The sequence below is a fragment of the Silurus aristotelis genome (genome assembly GCF_946808225.1).
Source record: "Silurus aristotelis genome assembly, chromosome: 11".
Lineage (NCBI taxonomy): Eukaryota > Metazoa > Chordata > Actinopteri > Siluriformes > Siluridae > Silurus > Silurus aristotelis.
Window position 1 is genome coordinate 2,879,625 of NC_139584.1, and position 17,765 is coordinate 2,897,389.

The following is a 17,765-nucleotide window of genomic DNA, read 5'->3' on the forward strand; positions in this document are numbered from 1 at the left end:
TAGTGTGTGTGTATATACACTATGTATATACAGTGTGTGTTTATGTTGTGCGTATACTGTGTGTATACACTGTGTATTTACTGTGTGTGTGTGTATATGTTGTGTGTATAGTGTATGTATATGCTTTGTGTATGTGTGTGTGTGTGTAATGTTTTATTTAAAGACAATAAACCTGATCCATTTCATTGCTCTGTAATCCCCCCCACCATTATCTGTAGCCCCGCCTACCCACGCGGGCCCCCACTGACATCATTATGATTCCCAGGAGACCCGCCCCCCATTCCGCCCGTGACCCCGCCCCCCGCGCAAAACCATTTTGGACCGTCACCACCAAACTGGCAACACCGGAGTCCCGGAGCTCGCGCTCGCACCGGTGCTGGAATTTACTCTTCACACATCTGGATCATATTCAGACTCTCAGACTGGCTGTGTTCAGGACTGGGTGAGATACATTTGTATATATTTTTGCACTGTATAGTATGTATAGACACTGTGTGTATGTACTGTTTATATACATTGTGTGTATAGTGTTAGTATAGTGTGTATAGACACTGTGTATATACTGTTTACATACATTGTATATACTGTACATGTGTGTTTGAACTTAGTTTTATTAATATGGGAAATGTCCTTAGTTGTGAATCCCACACTCGGTTTTTGAGGGTTTGGGTTTGAGAAACGTCACAACACGCATCACAAATCACTGACCCAGGGTTCGTCTCTAAATAAATCCTCCAGAGAATATAAAGATATGTTTATATGGCATTTAATATCCCACCATATAATCTATTGTTCAGTGTAACTTCCATGTCAGTCTATTTCTCATAACAATTAATAACAGAAAGATGTAGAAAATACATGAAGTCGCAATAAATAAGCAAACAGTAGATGAAGATATGAAGGTTGCACTGGAGAACTCGGTTCAAACAGACGCAGTGTCTCCTGAAATATGAACCTGGTTAGAGTTAAGGTGGTTTTAAACCAGGACACATATAGAGCAGATGATGACGATGATGATGATGATGAACATTCAGAATCACTGAGCACAAACATCTGAGTAAGCGTCTTTTATTTGCAAAGAGGTGTGTGGTTTGTGTTGATTTGGTGATTCTGTGACTCATTTCAACCCTCTGAGACACCAGCATCATCCAGAGGATCTGAACTGTAACAGAGTCGTTTGTGAAAATGAACCAGACATGTGATGTATTCCCATTACATCTTGTCCATCTGATTCTCTCTGTGTAATCAGAGTTAATATCGGATGTCTCGTTCGGAGACAGAAGCCATGGACCTCCAGCAGGAGGGCGGAAAGGATCGAACCCACAAGAACCCTCTGATCCAGGCTGAAGGCAAAGTGGAGACACAAGACATCACACAACAGTCAGGTTAGTAATGGCTTTGGTTTTGGTATCTTCTGTCTTTGGTTTAATAACAAAGCAGAGGGTCAGAGCAATATAGATATAGTTGTACAGTAATCCCCCCCTTTACAGAGGTTAGAATCTCGAGTCCCCAGTTTATCGTGGAATTACATTTTCCACATAACTAAGCTGATTTTCCCTGTCTCTTGCGGAGAGCACCATAGACCAAAACACTTATAGGGAATTGTTTTTTATGGAGTTTTATGTTGAAATAATGAAATAAAAAAAAATATATATAAATATTAATTATAAAATGAAGTAAAATGTTAATACAGTACTGTACCGTAAACATAAAATAGCATTTCTGGGGTTTGGAACGTCACCACCACAATAAACGGGGGATTACTGTATAGACTTGGGAAAAACTATGGAATTTTCTATGGTTTTAGGTAGCATAGTTTCTTTCTGGATCCAGAGATAAGTCGAACCGTGCAATCAGGGAGGGCTTTAATCAGGGAGGTGACCAGAGAACTTGAAGGTCACTCTGATAAAACTCCTGAATGGAGATGGGAGAAACCATCACTATCTCTGAAACTTTCTACCAAGGCATCTAAACTGATAAGTCACCTTTCCTTAAAATGCATCTGTGCATTTCCAGGCTATCAGGAGCATAAGAACTGAGAAGAAGCTGCAGGAACTGAGTTAATGGTGGAGCTCTACCTTGACGGACAAGACAACATACGATTGGCTGAGGGACAAGCTTGTGAATTAGAGATGTTAGAGACTCCTCGGTGCCTCTGCATTAAAGTTAACGATGTGCTGCATAGATTTTTGCCTATTTAGAAAGTGACCAATAATTTGTGAGCAATATTTGATATGTAGATTGATTTCTCATCTATAAACTGTTTCTCAGCACCGCTGCTGCTACGTGAATACGACGTATCACAACACTACGGAGGCGGAGGCGTGTCCTGAGAGTCACATAGAATACAGATTAACATGGCAGAGGTAGAGCTGTAACTTTTTGCAGACACAACAGGAAAATATATCTGGATTTATTTCATCTTTTTTTTCTTTTGCATTATAAACGTGTGTATGTGAAAGCGCCATGCGCATCGCACTGCGTCGTGATGGGGTGAATCGTATCGTATCGCATCGGTAGCTGCTTCATATGTACCTTTAATCGTATTGTTGGCTATGTACGAGATGCGAATCGCATCGACCTCAGTTATGGAGATGCGCATCTTTATTGTGAACGATACTGAGTGGCCTGATACATTGTAAAATTCTGGAGAAATTCGAATACAGCTATTTTTCCTTCTGGCAAATTAATGGGAGAAAATGGAATTTCAGGAAGAGTAGAAACTCTCAGATGTTGCTCTTCAAATTGGAAGGTTGTGAGTTTAAATCCATCAACATCCCTCACTCGTTTTAGGGCTCTTGAACTGCTTATAAATCTCTCTGGATAGGAGTGTCTGAAGGTTGCTCTTGTGCATTCATTCCAGCAGCAGTATGGAAAAATCACATACTTCAGCTTCAGTGTTTTTTCTTTTGATTGACAGATCCTGGATCAGCAAACCTTCCGTGTGCCAATGGAACGGGTTACGGGGGAAGTAATGACTCTTTAACAGACATCGTAATCACGAATGAGGATGCTTTACTGCTTCCAGACCATGTGCCAGTGATGGTGCACAAACTGGACAAAGGTAAAAACATTCATTTCACCTTCGGCCATCAGTGAAACTGAAAACAGCGTCTGTGGTTTCACTTGAGTTTTTTTAATTTACATGTAGAGATTTTTCACCAATCCAAATAATTTGATTCCAGTTGCAGATTCTAAATGTTAGCTCTATTATATATATACGTACGTACAGTACAGACCAAAAGTTTGGACACGCCTTCTCATTCAAAGTGTTTTCTTTATTTTCATGACTATGAAAATTGTAGATTCACACTGAAGGCATTAAAACTATGAATGAACACATGTGGAATTATATATGGAATTATATACATAACAAAAAAGTGTGAAACAACTGAAAAATGTCATATTGTAGGTTCTTCAAAGTAGCCACCTTTTGCTTTGATTACTGCTTTGCACACTCTTGGCATTCTCTTGATGAGCTTCAAGAGGTAGTCACCTGAAATGGTCTTCCAACAGTCTTGAAGGAGTTCCCCGAGAGATGCTTGGCACTTGTTGGCCCTTTTGCCTTCACTCTGCGGTCCAGCTCACCCCTAAACCATCTCGATTGGGTTCAGGTCCGGTGACTGTGGAGGCCAGGTCATCTGGTGCAGCACCCCATCACTCTCCTTCTTGGTCAAATAGCCCTTGATGCCTTCAGTGTGACTCTACAATTTTCATAGTCATGAAAATAAAGAAAACTCTTTGAATGAGAAGGTGTGTCCAAACTTTTGGTCTGTACTGTATGTTATATATGGATTTTTCAGACATGCGGTAGAAAACATAGGAATTCCTGTTGAAAATGATACAACCCCAATTCCAAAAAAATTGGGACGCTGATATAAATCAAACAGAATGCAAAGACTTTCTAATCTCATACTCATTTTATTCACAGTAAAAAAAAAAAAACACGTGAAATGTTTTGAATAAGGAAATGTACAATTTTAAGGAAAAAATAAATATTTTTTTTAATGCCTGCAACACGTCTCTAAAAGGTTGGGACGGGGCAACAAAAGGTTTGGAAAAAGTACATTTTATTAAAATGAAACAGTTGGAGAAACATTTAGTAACTAATGAGGTTCATTGACAGCAGGTCAGTAAGATGATCGGGTTTAAATAGTGTATCTTAAAAACGCAGAGTCTCTCAGAATGAAAAATGGGCAGAGATTCAGCAATCTGTGAAAGACTGCGTCTATAAAGTGTGTGTCAATTTCAGTTCAGTTCCTCAACAGCGAAACAGTTGAATAGCTCATGGTTTACAGTACATAATATCATCAAAAATCTGGAGAAATCTCCAAGCGACAAGGGTTAATTTCAGTATTGGATGGGTGTGATCTTTAACCCCTCAGGTGTCACTGCATTTTCAAACAGTGATTCTGTAATGGAAATTTCTGCATGGGCTCATTAACAGCTCCAGAAATCTTTGTCTGTGAACACAGTTTGTAAGAAAAAGCAAAGCAAGGAAGAAGGCATGCATGAACATGATCCAGAAACGCCACCATCCTCCCTGGGCCAAAGATTATTTAAAATGTACTGAGGCAAAGTGGAAAAATGTTCTGTGGTCAGACAAATTTGGAAACCATGGACACCACATCCTCCACACTAAAGAGGAGAGGGACCGTCTGGCTTGTTATCAGCTTTCAATTTAAAAAGCTGCATCTTTGATGGTATGGTGGTGCATTAGTGCCTGTGGAATGGGTAGCTTGCTTATTTAGAAAGGCTCCATCAATGCTGAATGGTATATACAGGTTTATAGCAGCAAATACTTCCATCCAGAAAACTTTTTTTTGTGACATTTCACCATTTGAAAACATTTAGCAAAACCAAAAATACAACAAAGGACACCCAGAACTGTTGTTCACTTAGAATCCTGTATCAGACACATATGGGACAACATTCTTCTCCCAAAATTTCAGCAACTGGTCTCCTCACTTTCCAGATTTATATGGATACACAATGGTAAACATGGCCGTGTCTCAACTTTTTTGAAATGTGTTGCAGCCATCAAAATCAAAAAGACCTTGTTTTTTCCTTAAAATGGTATTTATTATTAATTTATACATGATATCTTTTTTTGTTGTTTTATTGTGCATAGAATATGGATTAATGATATTTGCAAATCAAAGCATTCTTTTTTTTATTTATATTTTACATAGCCCAACCTTTTTTTGAAATTGGGGTTGTGTTTCAGAAAATAAAATCGCTTTTCATTTTCTGTTTGATTGATTATTACAGAAACTGGCTGCATGTAAACATCACTCCGTTGTGTGAATTTCACAATCATTTGCAGAGCGACACTGCAAATGAGCTGCGTGGGACATCATAGGGGAAGTGACATGTCTCTAATAAAACTGTTTCTGTTTCAGAGACTCCCAGCCCTCTCAATGGCATCTCTCCTCCAGACACAGTGTCTAACAAACCCCGGCCTGTTTGTACACCACCTGCTCCGTCTACAGGTCAAAGGGCAACTGATTCTGCCCACATGCCCAAGTCCAACGGGCATAACAACCCCCACAAAAAGCTTCCCTCTACCTCCAAGAGCCAGCAGAGTTTGAAAACGAGTGCTACTCAGATCCAGGAAGCCGCTGGTGATGGTAAATAGTCCATTCAGAATATAGGCACTTATACATGGTTGTTGAACATCCCATTTTAGATTTGTTATAATAAGCTTCACTCTCCCGGCAATTTGGAGTGGGGTGTGGGGATTTGTGAGACGAAAAACATAGTGAGGTCGCGTACTGGTACTGGAAGGAACCCTGGGTTGTTCTATCTCATTCCAAAGGTGTTCAGAGGAGTTGTGGGCTTGTCGACACTTGAGTTCTTTCATTCCAAACTTAGGAAACGGTGTCTTCATGAAGCTCAGTTTGTGCACACATTCTGGGGATGAACCAGTGGTGAGGTTGGTATAATGATCAGGTGTTCACAAACCTTATGGCCACTTATTGTAGCTTTGTTTGACTCTAAATCCGTACGCCACATAGAGTCTGTGTTGGAAGGAAGAGGCCTCAGCGGGCGAGTTAACTGTAAATAAGCACTGGTCCTTATCTGTCGGCGACACGGGCCTGTGGCTTTATCTTTGACCCTCATGCTGCCTGCTAGACATTTCCATTTGATAGCGCATTACTGTTGACTGTTTTAAGCCTAAATACATTTGGCTAATCTGAAACACCCACAATTGGTATTTCAACACTGATGTTATGTTATAGATCAGGAAACATAATAAGATCATGCAGAATTAATAAGATCCAGGATGTATTTATCATCTCTGTGTTTAAGTGGTGGACTGTAATAAAGTGAATGTAATTCGTTACTGCACTTAAGTAGCTTTTTTTACATATTTGTTTGTTTCCATTTTGGAAGACTTTTACTGAAATTTCACTACATTTCCAAGTCAAATATTCAACTTTTTACTCAACTACATTTTGCTAAATCATTTGTTGCTTTTTATTTATGAGAATAAAAATGTAACCGGTCAAACCAATCAGGGTGTATCTACTGATCACAAACATACAGTTCAGCATCGGTTCAACATCAAGCAGAACATTTAGCAAAGAATAAATGATGAAGAAACTCCAGACTCGAACTCGACACAACACACGTGACCTCATTTGTAGGATTTTTTTTAAGGTTTCAGTTTATGATCATTGTAATAGAAATCAGTGTTTGAGTCATTAATATGATTCGATTAATAGATCAGTGTGCTGGGAGTCACATTCGAGTCTTTTTTTTTTGTTTTTCTGATTTGAGTAAAGAGTCGTGTGATAAAAATGACAAGAACATTAAAGTTATAATAAATCATAGTATTTTGGATACTTAAGTTCATTTGAAGGCAAATACTTTTGTACTTCAAGTGAAAGTTTAAAGAGACACTTTTACTTTTTCTGGAGTCACATTTTATTGAGTGGCTCTTTACTGTAACTCAACTACATGATTTGTGTACTTCGTCCACCATTAAATCATTGTCCAATGTGTGTACGTGTGTGTACAGACTGCTGCGTGCACTGTATCCTGGCCTGTCTGTTCTGCGAGCTGCTGCCCATGTGCTCGGCCGTGGCTCAGTGTCTGGCGTGCGGAACGGAATGTGACGCTCTGTGCTGCTGTGGCGAGGCGTGCGGAGGCCTGGCATGTTGCTCTGGTGACCCCTGCACCGCTCTGATGGACTGTGCCATCATGGAGGACTGCTGCCAATCGTCCGATTGCCTGGAGATCTGTCTGGAGTGCTGCTCTATCTGCTACCCGACTTAAACTGCTGCGAAAATGACGCCGACGTTAGTGCACTTACACAGACGATCTGGAATGCGGCATCACACCAGCGTGTCGCGTGAAGGTTTGTTATGGAGGTCGCATGCCGTGTTTATACTGTAGGCCAGTGAGAGGACTGAGATCATGGTGTTGCTACTGTGTGAGAAATGAATCACTACATTTCTAATCACACACACAAAGCAAAGACGATGAGGGCAAAGTGTGAAGTATTAAAGGATGTGAAACCTACTGTATTTAAGGAATTCATATTCATAAGCATGGCTACTACTGGATATTCTTCAATGTTCATTGCTGTGTTTTATTTTTTTCTCTTTCCTTGGGCGGGTCTGCTTTTTCATGTGGAGCACATTTGCACTTGCCCACAACTGGAATCTCTATTTAAGTTAGTAAGCTCATGGTCATAAGAAATAATCCTACAATCGCTTTTTGTTTAATTATTACCAGAGATCTGATGATGCTTCATATTCGTTTTTGTTTTTTCTGAAATGATATCTGCACTCTAATACTTTATTATATATTAAAATATTTTTTTATTTTGCATACGAAGTTAAAAAGGCTTTCATAAAAAAAAGGTTTTCATAATTATGCCTCCTTTTTTTTGGGTTTTTACTCCATTAACTCATCACTGAAACGGAATAATCATCACATCTACATGTTCATTCTATATCCAGACTGACACATTTAATTTGTGAGTATTACACTTTCAGTGCAGATCATCAGTAAGCTTGGTGAAACTAGTTTCAAAATAGCTTGGAATCAAGAGACCGCATATTCATCTGCACGTGTAGAATTTCACAGGCGTCCTCAAGCCCATTACGCCCTGAAGTGGGTTCAGGTTTGGGCATTGGGCACTGAACTGCATAGAGAAAAAAAACAAAAGTCGTTATGAAGGTGAGGCAAAAAATGCCTCTGGGAAAGTGGTATATCTTGTTGTTTAAGACTCTAAATTACTGATCGGAATGTGTGAGGTTTAATCCCCAGTATTGCCAAGCTGCCAATTTTGGGCCCCTGAGCATGGCCCTTAATCCTCTGCGCTGTATCATGGCTATCATGTGTTTGGACCCCAGCTTTCTAACATCACTGGGGTATGAGAAGAAAGAATTTCGCTGTAATGTACATGTGACAAGTCTAAAGCTTCCTTCTTTCTTTTTTTGTTCATTCGTTTTTTTCTTTACTCTGCAATGAAGTTCCAAGTGAAGCTTCATTAACAAACCCAAAAAAATTAAATGCACAGGAGATCAGAGAAGCGATTATTTAGAATATGATACTACTGATCAGAAAAACATCTCTTGTTTACCTGTAAAATATTTACCTTCCCACTGTGTGTCATTTGCTCTAAATAATGTAAAAAACCAGATCTCTGTGAGGAGCATCAGTCAGGGATTTGAGGACATTAGGTCCCATTCCTTTGCCTGAAGTTACAGTTTTTCTCAGTAGCTTTGGATCGTTTCTAAGATCAGAAGTGAAATTCTCGAAACTTTTCTTGTTGCTTTGATCAAATTCACGAACGCTTTGGTACATCATTTAATGTATTGTGTACGAGTGTCTGCTGTTTCCTTCAGTATCAGTTGTTTATGTTTATGTTGATCAAAATACATTATACTGGTTTGACCTGAATAGTTTTAACCCCCAACAACATCTTAGCATCAGTTCATTGTGTACGTCATTGAATGCAAAATGGTTAAACCAGTTTTCAGAATATGTCAAAATAAAATTTCTATCAAACATCAATTTTTTTGTCTTGAATTCATAAATTGTGCGATCGAATCTTGAACGTCACCAATGAAGGCGAGTGAACGGCATCGGATCATCCGTTGATCAACTCGTTCTCTAAAACGGGTCAAAGGTGAATCTCGTGAACCTTCATTTGGCGACAAAACACGTAATTACAATTTCTGAAAAAGCGAAACAAACGAACACTAGTGCAGTACAGTAAAAGTGCGAATCCTGTCCGGTCTTTTGCAAACAAAATCCCACATACGCTAACGTGATCATTTGTGCAGCTGAAATTCATAGCCGCCGTCAGAAGAAATTTAGACCTGCGCATTTTCAATCATTGGAACCCAAACCGTAGTTTACATCAGAAAACACTGAAACCGTGAGCCGCCATAGTGACGACACGACTAAACATTTTACCATCTTGTTTGAGAACAATAAAAATAAAGACTTGTTATTCTGATGGTGATGAGATGCTCATTGACACAAATACTTCCTTTTGAGAGATGAACTATGGATTTTAAGGATTCTGCAAGAAATCCAATGTGTTGTGCAGTTTGTACAAATAGTTTTAAGCAATGCTGCAAAGCAACTGTGAAAAACTGTGGCATGCAGTGTTTTATTTACTTATTTCATTCCCAAAACCATAAGACAATTACAAGGAAACGAATGTAAATACGGATTTAGAGTCGCATAGTGTATAATACACAATTACTATCAAGACCCGGAGCAAAACAGGAAGTTTTGGAACCGAGAATGTAAAGAGGAAACCTCTGCGATTAGAGTTATTTGTTAGATGATTTCCTCCTGCCATCACTTTCAGGACAAGTATTGAGGTTTGCGCTTTGATATTCAATGACGTCTGGTGTATTGTTAAAATCCGGATGATGTACTAAAGCATCTGGTAAATCAAGTTTGGATCCTGATTACACTTTAGATGCAAAATACAAGGAAAACCTTTTGGGTTTGTGATGTTCTGGTGAGATTCTACCGTTTTTGGACATGAGGTCAGCTCTTTACTCTTCCAGTTGATCAAGTTCCAGGTGATAGTTCACAATATAGTTCTGAAAGTCGGTGCTTGAGACTGCACCTCAAATGCGCTTCTTTTTGGGACTCCCCATTCCAGATTTAGACCCCATATGCCAGTATAATAAGCGCTACTTTTCTGGGGTGGCTCTCCACCAGATTTGGGGTGTTGTTGTGGTGATAGAGAGTGGTAGCCCAGTGGTTATGACCTTGAATGTCTGCATGAAAGGTCAGGAATTTAAATCCCAACACCACCAACTTGCCACTGCTGTTTTTTTTTATAGCAAAACCCTTAACTCTCAACTGCTAAGTTGTATAAATGGGATAAATGTAGGGTGTCTGCCAAAATGTCATAAATAAAAGTGTAGACTTCTGGATATGGAGAGAACTTTGGATCATCAGTTCAATCCCAAATTTCAATCCCAGCCACACAAAGCTGCCACTGGTGGGCCCCTGAGCAAGACCCCTAAACCCCATAGCTGCTCAATTGTATGAATGAGATAAAGGTAAGTTGCTCTGAATGAGGGCGTCTGCCAAATTTCATAAATGTTAATGTAAGTGATATTTAATAGAATATACTCATGGTGCGTTAGAATGTCTGAGATGCAACCACTGATGCTGGGTGAGGAGGTCTGGTTTGTTCTTGGACTGAGGTCAAGCTTAGGAAACTGTGTCTTCATGGAATTAAATTTTTGCATTTAATGGCAAAAGAAGCAATAGTCAGGTTGATAGTCTGGTCTCCACAAACCTGGTTTCTGTCCTATTCTACTGAAGCACAGATACTAGATAGTCAAGTGTATGATCTGGTCGATCTGATGCCGTTCACTTGCCTTCATTGGTGACATTCAAAATTCGTCTGCACAATTCATCAATTCAACACATTCACAAAAATAAAGTTGAATAGAAATGTAACCATTTCGCATTCAATGAACTGATGCCTAAATGTTCCGGCGGTTGAGACCATTCAGGTGTCATATAACCAGTAACCACTATAATATCATTTAATCAACACGCCATAAACAACTGATAATGTAGGAAGCAGCAGATAATTTAACACGTTCGATTAAATGAACGTACCCAAGGGTTCGCAATTTGTTCAAAGCCACGAGAAAATGCTTTTCTGGTGAGCAGAAGCAACGACATGACCTGAAGGTTGAACGAGCAGTTTTAAGAATTTCGCTTCTGATCTGAGAAAACGCTCCGAAGCTACTAAGAAAAAACGTAATACTTGGGTTATAGTGAAGCGTCGCTTAAAAACTGCGGCTCATGTTCATCCCAGGAGCACTACGGATGTTTGGGACATGAAGATATTTTTAAATGATGCTGAAACAGACTCTGAGAGGCAGGAAGTGGGCCACGCTTCACTCTCTCGTGTGAGATCGTGAGGGTTGTGCGCCGGTCTATTTGGGCCGTAACCTCTTAGAGAGCTGGCAGATTGGATTAAAAAGGAAGAGACCATGACTCACTCAGCACGATTCTCACAGCACAACATACATCAGACGCACAGTTCTGGAGCATAAGCCATAAAAGTGCAACAAAAGCAGGCGGTTACCACTAAAAAGAACAGGGCGTGATACAGGAATTTTATTTGGCTGTGGGCTAAAAGCAGAATGCAAAAAAAAAGCATTATTATTATTATCTCCCGTCTTTCCAAGCTCTTGTGATCATGCGCAGTGTATATGGATATTGGGATGAACTCTGTCCAGTAATAGAACATTGGAGTTTAGAGTGAACCACTGGGCATAGGGTTGTGTTTTTGAACACGCTTTGGGGTCCCAGTTTCAGGCAGGAAAGCTATGTTTGTTGTAGAAATGTGCCAAACAGGAAGTGGAGGAAGTGACTGAGATGACAGTGTTGGGGTGAGAGGATAAGACCCTGAACTCCACCCGATGCTGTGCTTCAAAGCACTACCGTGGGCTGCGGGTCTACATGGACAGGAAACAGCTTTACCAACACAACGCCAATCACAACTGCTGCAGTTATGGGTAAATCAGGAAGTCGCCAGACGGCGTAAGTGTGTCAAAAAATGTAAATAGAAAATAGAAATGCGTTTGTGTATCTGCTGCAAATTTGGATCACAACAATCCAATTTTATAAAAGTGACAATTTCAGAAGAGAAACATTTTAGTGGATTATTACTGACCCCTCGAGTGCAAAGAATCAGTTTAAACAGGGATTTTTGGCGATTTTTGGGATTTTACAGGGATTAATCCCACAAACAAAGAACAAAGGGAGGAAAAACATCACATCCAAATCATACATATGAATCCAACCTCCAAATAAATCCCTTATTTATATTCTTCGACATGGAAATCTGCTAATAGTGCTATATGGCAAAAGTTCTAAATTCTGAATTCTTTACAATATTCCCAGCCATATACAGTTTTTCACCAAACCCTTACTACAAAGATGGAGGCACGTAATTATGTCTTTGGGTCCGAACCTGTTCCAGAATAATGCCTCTGTGAACAAAGCCAGCTTCTTGAAGATATACTTTACATGGGTTGGACTAAAAGATCTCCTGCTATAGAGCTCTAAAACCTATTGAACACCTTGGGGATGATGCTGAGTGCACCCCAGGGCTCCTCACCGCACTTACATCAGCGCCTGGCTGTGTTTACTTACACTCTTGTCGCTGAACGAGTACAAATCTTCCCAAGTACATTGCAAAATTTATCGGAACAATCTTCCCTGAAGGTTGGACAGCAAATGGGGACTAATTGTAGATTGGAGTATTTAAAAATCACACACACACACACACAATCTTATGTTCAAGTGTCCACAAATGTGTGTCCATATTAGTGTATATAAATATTAATACACAAGTTCTGAGAAAGTGGCCTGATCCAGATCCTGTAGTACTGACAGAACAGCTGGACCTTGAGACAACACCAAAAGCCATGCAAAAAGCAGACACCCTTCTCCAGAGCGATTGAAATGTTAAGGGCCTTGCTCAAGAAGCTTGGTGGTTAAACTTGTGACTTTCCAATCCAGTGTGCCTTAACCACAGAGCTACTGTTTCTCACAGTCTGGTTTCCCTCTGTTTAAAGCTGATTCAGCTCATAAGCTGCTCATTAATTTCACATTATAAGTGGAATCAGGTGTGAAAACACTTGAACTGACCTTCAGACTAGTGAATCCAACACTGGATTCTTTACAAAGATAATAAACTCCTGCTCTTGAATAGATCAGGACAGAGAAAAGGGTATTGGCCTGAGAGAAACGCTCAGTGCTGCACATTTTTCATGGCTGAAAAACACCGATTCTGTCTGCTGCATTCACTTTTTGAACTTAGACCACAACAGGTATTTCCTTTCTTCTTATTTCAAATAAAATTGAGAATAAAAATGATTCAGGGCAAGTTCTAGATATTTGGAGGTGTCCCCAAAGCACTTAACCCTGTTATCTGTACTTTTATATATATAATAAATCAAATATAAAAATGCATGATGACGGCTGCATGATAGTTGCATCACGAGCTGCAAAAAGAAGTTCCTTCTTATATCACGTGACTCCCATAGACGCCATGCAATGCATTTTACAGGAAACAAAATTGAGTTCATTTAATGAGTCCTCTGGTCCGAGTCATTTGTCTTTGGTCACATGACTCCCATAGACGCTATAAAGGTGATCACACATTAAAACTCTGATATTAACTGGTTCCACTTCAGGTGAGTGACAGATATTTTTTATCCAATGGACAAAGAGCCTAGTCTTACACTGCCCTTTTTGACTGGTGAACAGGTGTATAGGTTTGTAATGGTTATTAAGGCCTCGCCTTCAAACCCAAGACCCTGGTAAATTGCCTACTCTGCCTGTAGCCAGCACCGGCCCTGACTCCGGCTCTGACTCCAGCCCTGACTCAGGCCCTGACTCCAGCTCCGACTCCGACTCAGGCCCCGACTCTGACTCCGGCCCCGACTCTGACTCCGGCCCTGACTCCGGCCCCGACTCCGGCTCCGACTCGAGCCCAACTCCGACTCTGACTCCAGCCCTGACTCCAGCTCTGACTCCAGCTCTGACTCCGGCTCTCAGAAGGCGAAGGAAAGAAAGTCGCATTACAAACCTGGAGTCATTTCAGCACAGACAGGAATGATGACAAAACAAAATACAGGTGAGCATAAAGAGCAAGATAGGGGCGGAGCCAAGACAGAGCTAAAGCTGATAGCAGGAATTACTTGTGACAAATTGTGACAAAATTTTAAAAGCAAAAGGAAAGCTATATTTTTTAATTATTATTATTATTTAACAAGATGAATGGAAATTGAAACAACACATTTTAACATCCTATGAATAAGAAAGTACACGTTATACTCAAATCAATGTGTTGTTACGTAAATATATCGCAATATCGATATAATTATGTATTTTATATTCGCTACTACTACTAACAAGCGAGGTTTAATAAATTCCTCTGTAATCAGAACAAAGCTTTTGAACGAGAGCGACGGCCAAGTCGTCTGTCTACACACACCCTCACACCAGGGGGTTGATTTTATTGCCTACAATCCACACAAAAGAGTTTTTTGATGGGTTATTTGAGGAGGTCCAGACAGAGGTCTCTAGGTAGACTCAGTGACCCAGCCAAAACTAACACAGTGTGATGACAGGGTTATGAGAGTTTCAAAAGAAACCGGCGTTTGATTGCATCGGGCTAATCATAGATGCAGGAGTGCAAAGCGGCACAAAACCCATGGAACTGATTCTACAGATTTACACTGAGATCTGCAGACCTGGTTTGTTTGTATATATACAACAAGCACACACACACACACACACACAGACTTTTCCAGCCATATGTAGTTCTTCACCAAACTGTTAACACAAAGATGGAGACACTTTTGTATCGGACGTCTTTGGACACTTCTATTGAATATAAGGCCCAAACCTGTTCCAGCATGACAATGCCTCTCTGCTTTCCATAGGTTGCAGAAGAAGGTCTCCTTCCTATAGAGCTCTAAACCCTGTTGGATGAATTGTTTACACCGACTGCACCCCAGGCCTCATCACCTCACCTGCATCAGTACCTACCTTCACTAACACCCTTGTGGTTTAAATGAATCTCACACAAATCTCCAAAATCTAGTGGAACATCTTCCTAGAAGAGTGAATGTTATTTAAACAGCAAATGGAGACTAGATGTGGAATGTATCTAGACTTTTCTAGAGGACACACGAGACAGTTCTGCCCCCTGCTGGCCTTTTGTTGTCAGAATAAAACCCTCAGTATGAGTGTGAGATCTTCAAACTAAACACACAGATCAATTTTACACTACACAACTATTCAAGAGCTTGCATACAATTTTCTGGAACAGTCTTCTTGTTGAAGTGAAAAGATAATTTTATGCTAGCAACTTTGTGCTAACAGTTTGATGAAGAACCTCATACGCTTCCATTCAGACCAAAATGGCTTCCACAAGACCACGACAAATGAATCTTTTGTAACTTTATTAATATTTTTTCCATTAAAAGTAAATAAAAAAACGTACAGTGAACAGAGCGACTGAAACGGACGCTTAGCTTTACGCTAAAAAGCTGTGAAGATACATAAATACAAGAATCAGACGCAAGGAACCTGGAGCTCCAACCCTCAGACATCTACTGTAGTCTCGTTAGGACTTGATTTATTCGACATAAATTGCAATTTAAGTATTACAAAAATAGATGAACATAACGTTTAGCTATTTCTCCCCTAAGACCAAGAGAAGGTCTAAAGAAAAGCCTTTTTTTTGGTCTTTTTTGTTTTATTATTTTTGCAAAAATATACTAATTATGAGGAGAGTGATTTTATTATCTATATATTCGAAAGCATTCGCTGATGACAAGCTCTTTATAAGCAGTGCTCGACTCGATCCACAGGGGGCGCCAACTCAAAAAGAAATTCTATTGTTTACCCAAATGAACTCCTCAACTTGTTTTTTAATCCAAAAATTAAGACATTTATGACGCCATCAGTTCCCAAAGAGGAAAATAAAACAGTTTATCTATAACTTGGGCACATGCACTTCATCCTCAAAAGTATTGTAAAAGAACAACAGATTTTTTTCTCAACTTTTACCACAAAATTGGAATGCACACGAATTGTATAGGACGTCTTTCTCAACGAGCGAGCATCAAATTTTCCCTTGGAATTAGGCGACCCAAACCTGTTCCAGCATGGAAATGCACCTGTGCATGAAGATCTGCTTTACAGATCAAAACTTGTCACACTGGCTACACTCCAGGCCTCTTCACCTCACCTCCATCTGTACCTGATTTACTAACACCCTTATGGCTGAATGAATCTCCACAAGCACACTCGAAAATCTAGTGGAACATCTGAAAAGAGAGAAGTTCATTATAACAGCAAATGGAGACTAAATGTGGAATGGGATTTAAAAAAAGAAGCAACACAATCCAGCGGAAAACTACACTGCGCTTGTAGTTGTTATTGATGTGTTCTGTATTGTCAAAAGACTATAATCACACTCTTGATGTCACCCAAATGAGGATGGGTTCCCCTTTTGAGTCTGGTTCCTCTTAAGGTTTCTTCCTCATAACATCTAAGGGAGTTTTTCCTGGCCACAGTCTCCACGGCTGCTGATCAGGGATAAATATACATTGTTCCCCTTCACTCTTAAATTCTGTAAACTTGCTTCAAGACTATGAAAACAACAAACATTTACATGAAGAAAGTAAAAATATTCAAGTTTTAAACTCGGAAATTTTTAGCATGATGATCTGGTGATTCTGGGCTGAAATAACGTGTTTCCTTGTTGCTAAATCAAAGGGAACCTTGCAAAGTGTTTATGCGTTTCCTTCTTTAAAACCCCACAGATTTTTGAGTTTTAAATACAAAATAAATAAATAAATGTCCCCTAAAAAAATTCATTTTAATATATTTTTTATTATTTATTATTTTTTAAATTCTAAAATTTTTTAAGTCTAAAACTCAGAAACTCCCCTTCCATTTCTTCCATATTTGGTCATAATACACCGTCGTATTATATTCGATTTTCTTCCTTGATAGAAAATAAATATCCTCAGATAAATCTTTGAGTTTTACACACAAACTTTTTATGAAAGTTTATTTCTTGTAAATGTTTGAATTTTTTTCTTGCAATCTTCTGCGTTTTAAACTCGGAATTTCTTTATTTTTTCCCCTCGCATATTTCGAGTTTTCAAATCGAAAGTTTTTAGTTTAAAACTTGGAAATTTCTTGCCCCTCCCCCTCCAGTGTTTTTTTTTTTGTCCCATAGTGTCCCTAATACACCGTTGTAGGATGGCTCAACGTTTTAGTTCGGGATTTTAGATTTTTCTTTAAGAAAACTGAGCTAGTAATCAAAATTAAACAATTCTAAACCCTTTGAGTGTTTCTTTACATTTAACTAATGTTAATGTCTGATGAGCAGGACACAAGGGGGACGCAACGTCCATGTTAGTGATGAGCAGGACACAAGAGGGACGCAACGTCCATGTTAGTGACTATTGGAAACATTTTTTTTTTTTTTACCATGATGTTGTATGATGTTGGGCATCTCCAGTTCTGTGGTCTATGGTTTATGGTCTGATGCCACATACCCTGATGCTAAAACCGCTAAAAACGTGATGCGAGATCCTGTAAAAGCATGTTGACGTACAGAAATCAACTACATCTCGACGTTTCGCTTCTGCACGGGGACTCGCAGATACCGATTTCCCCCCCAAGTAGCAAACACATAATATGTCCCTGTGTCTCGTCTTTAT

The 17,765-nt window shown here is 39.5% G+C and overlaps 1 protein-coding gene across 1 annotated transcript; it reads left to right on the plus strand.

Annotated features, from left to right (window-relative positions):
- Nucleotides 1-306: 306 nt before the first annotated feature.
- Nucleotides 307-9,030, plus strand: LOC310733651 (uncharacterized protein). The gene is made up of 6 exons (XM_083555074.1): nucleotides 307-442; nucleotides 1,250-1,385; nucleotides 2,921-3,064; nucleotides 5,403-5,630; nucleotides 7,025-8,527; nucleotides 8,862-9,030. Exons 2-5 carry the CDS (start codon nucleotides 1,262-1,264, stop codon nucleotides 7,279-7,281), a joined length of 753 nt encoding a protein of 250 aa, XP_083411200.1. The 5' UTR covers nucleotides 307-442; nucleotides 1,250-1,261; the 3' UTR covers nucleotides 7,282-8,527; nucleotides 8,862-9,030.
- Nucleotides 9,031-17,765: the final 8,735 nt, after the last annotated feature.

Coding starts and splice junctions, on each gene's coding strand:
- LOC310733651 (XM_083555074.1), top strand. CDS start 1,262: ATGTCTCGTTCGGAGACAGAAGCCATGGACCTCCAGCAGGAGGGCGGA. Junction 1,386..2,920: donor AGACATCACACAACAGTCAG/GTTAGTAATGGC, acceptor TTTGATTGACAG/ATCCTGGATCAGCAAACCTT. Junction 5,631..7,024: donor CCAGGAAGCCGCTGGTGATG/GTAAATAGTCCA, acceptor GTGTGTGTACAG/ACTGCTGCGTGCACTGTATC.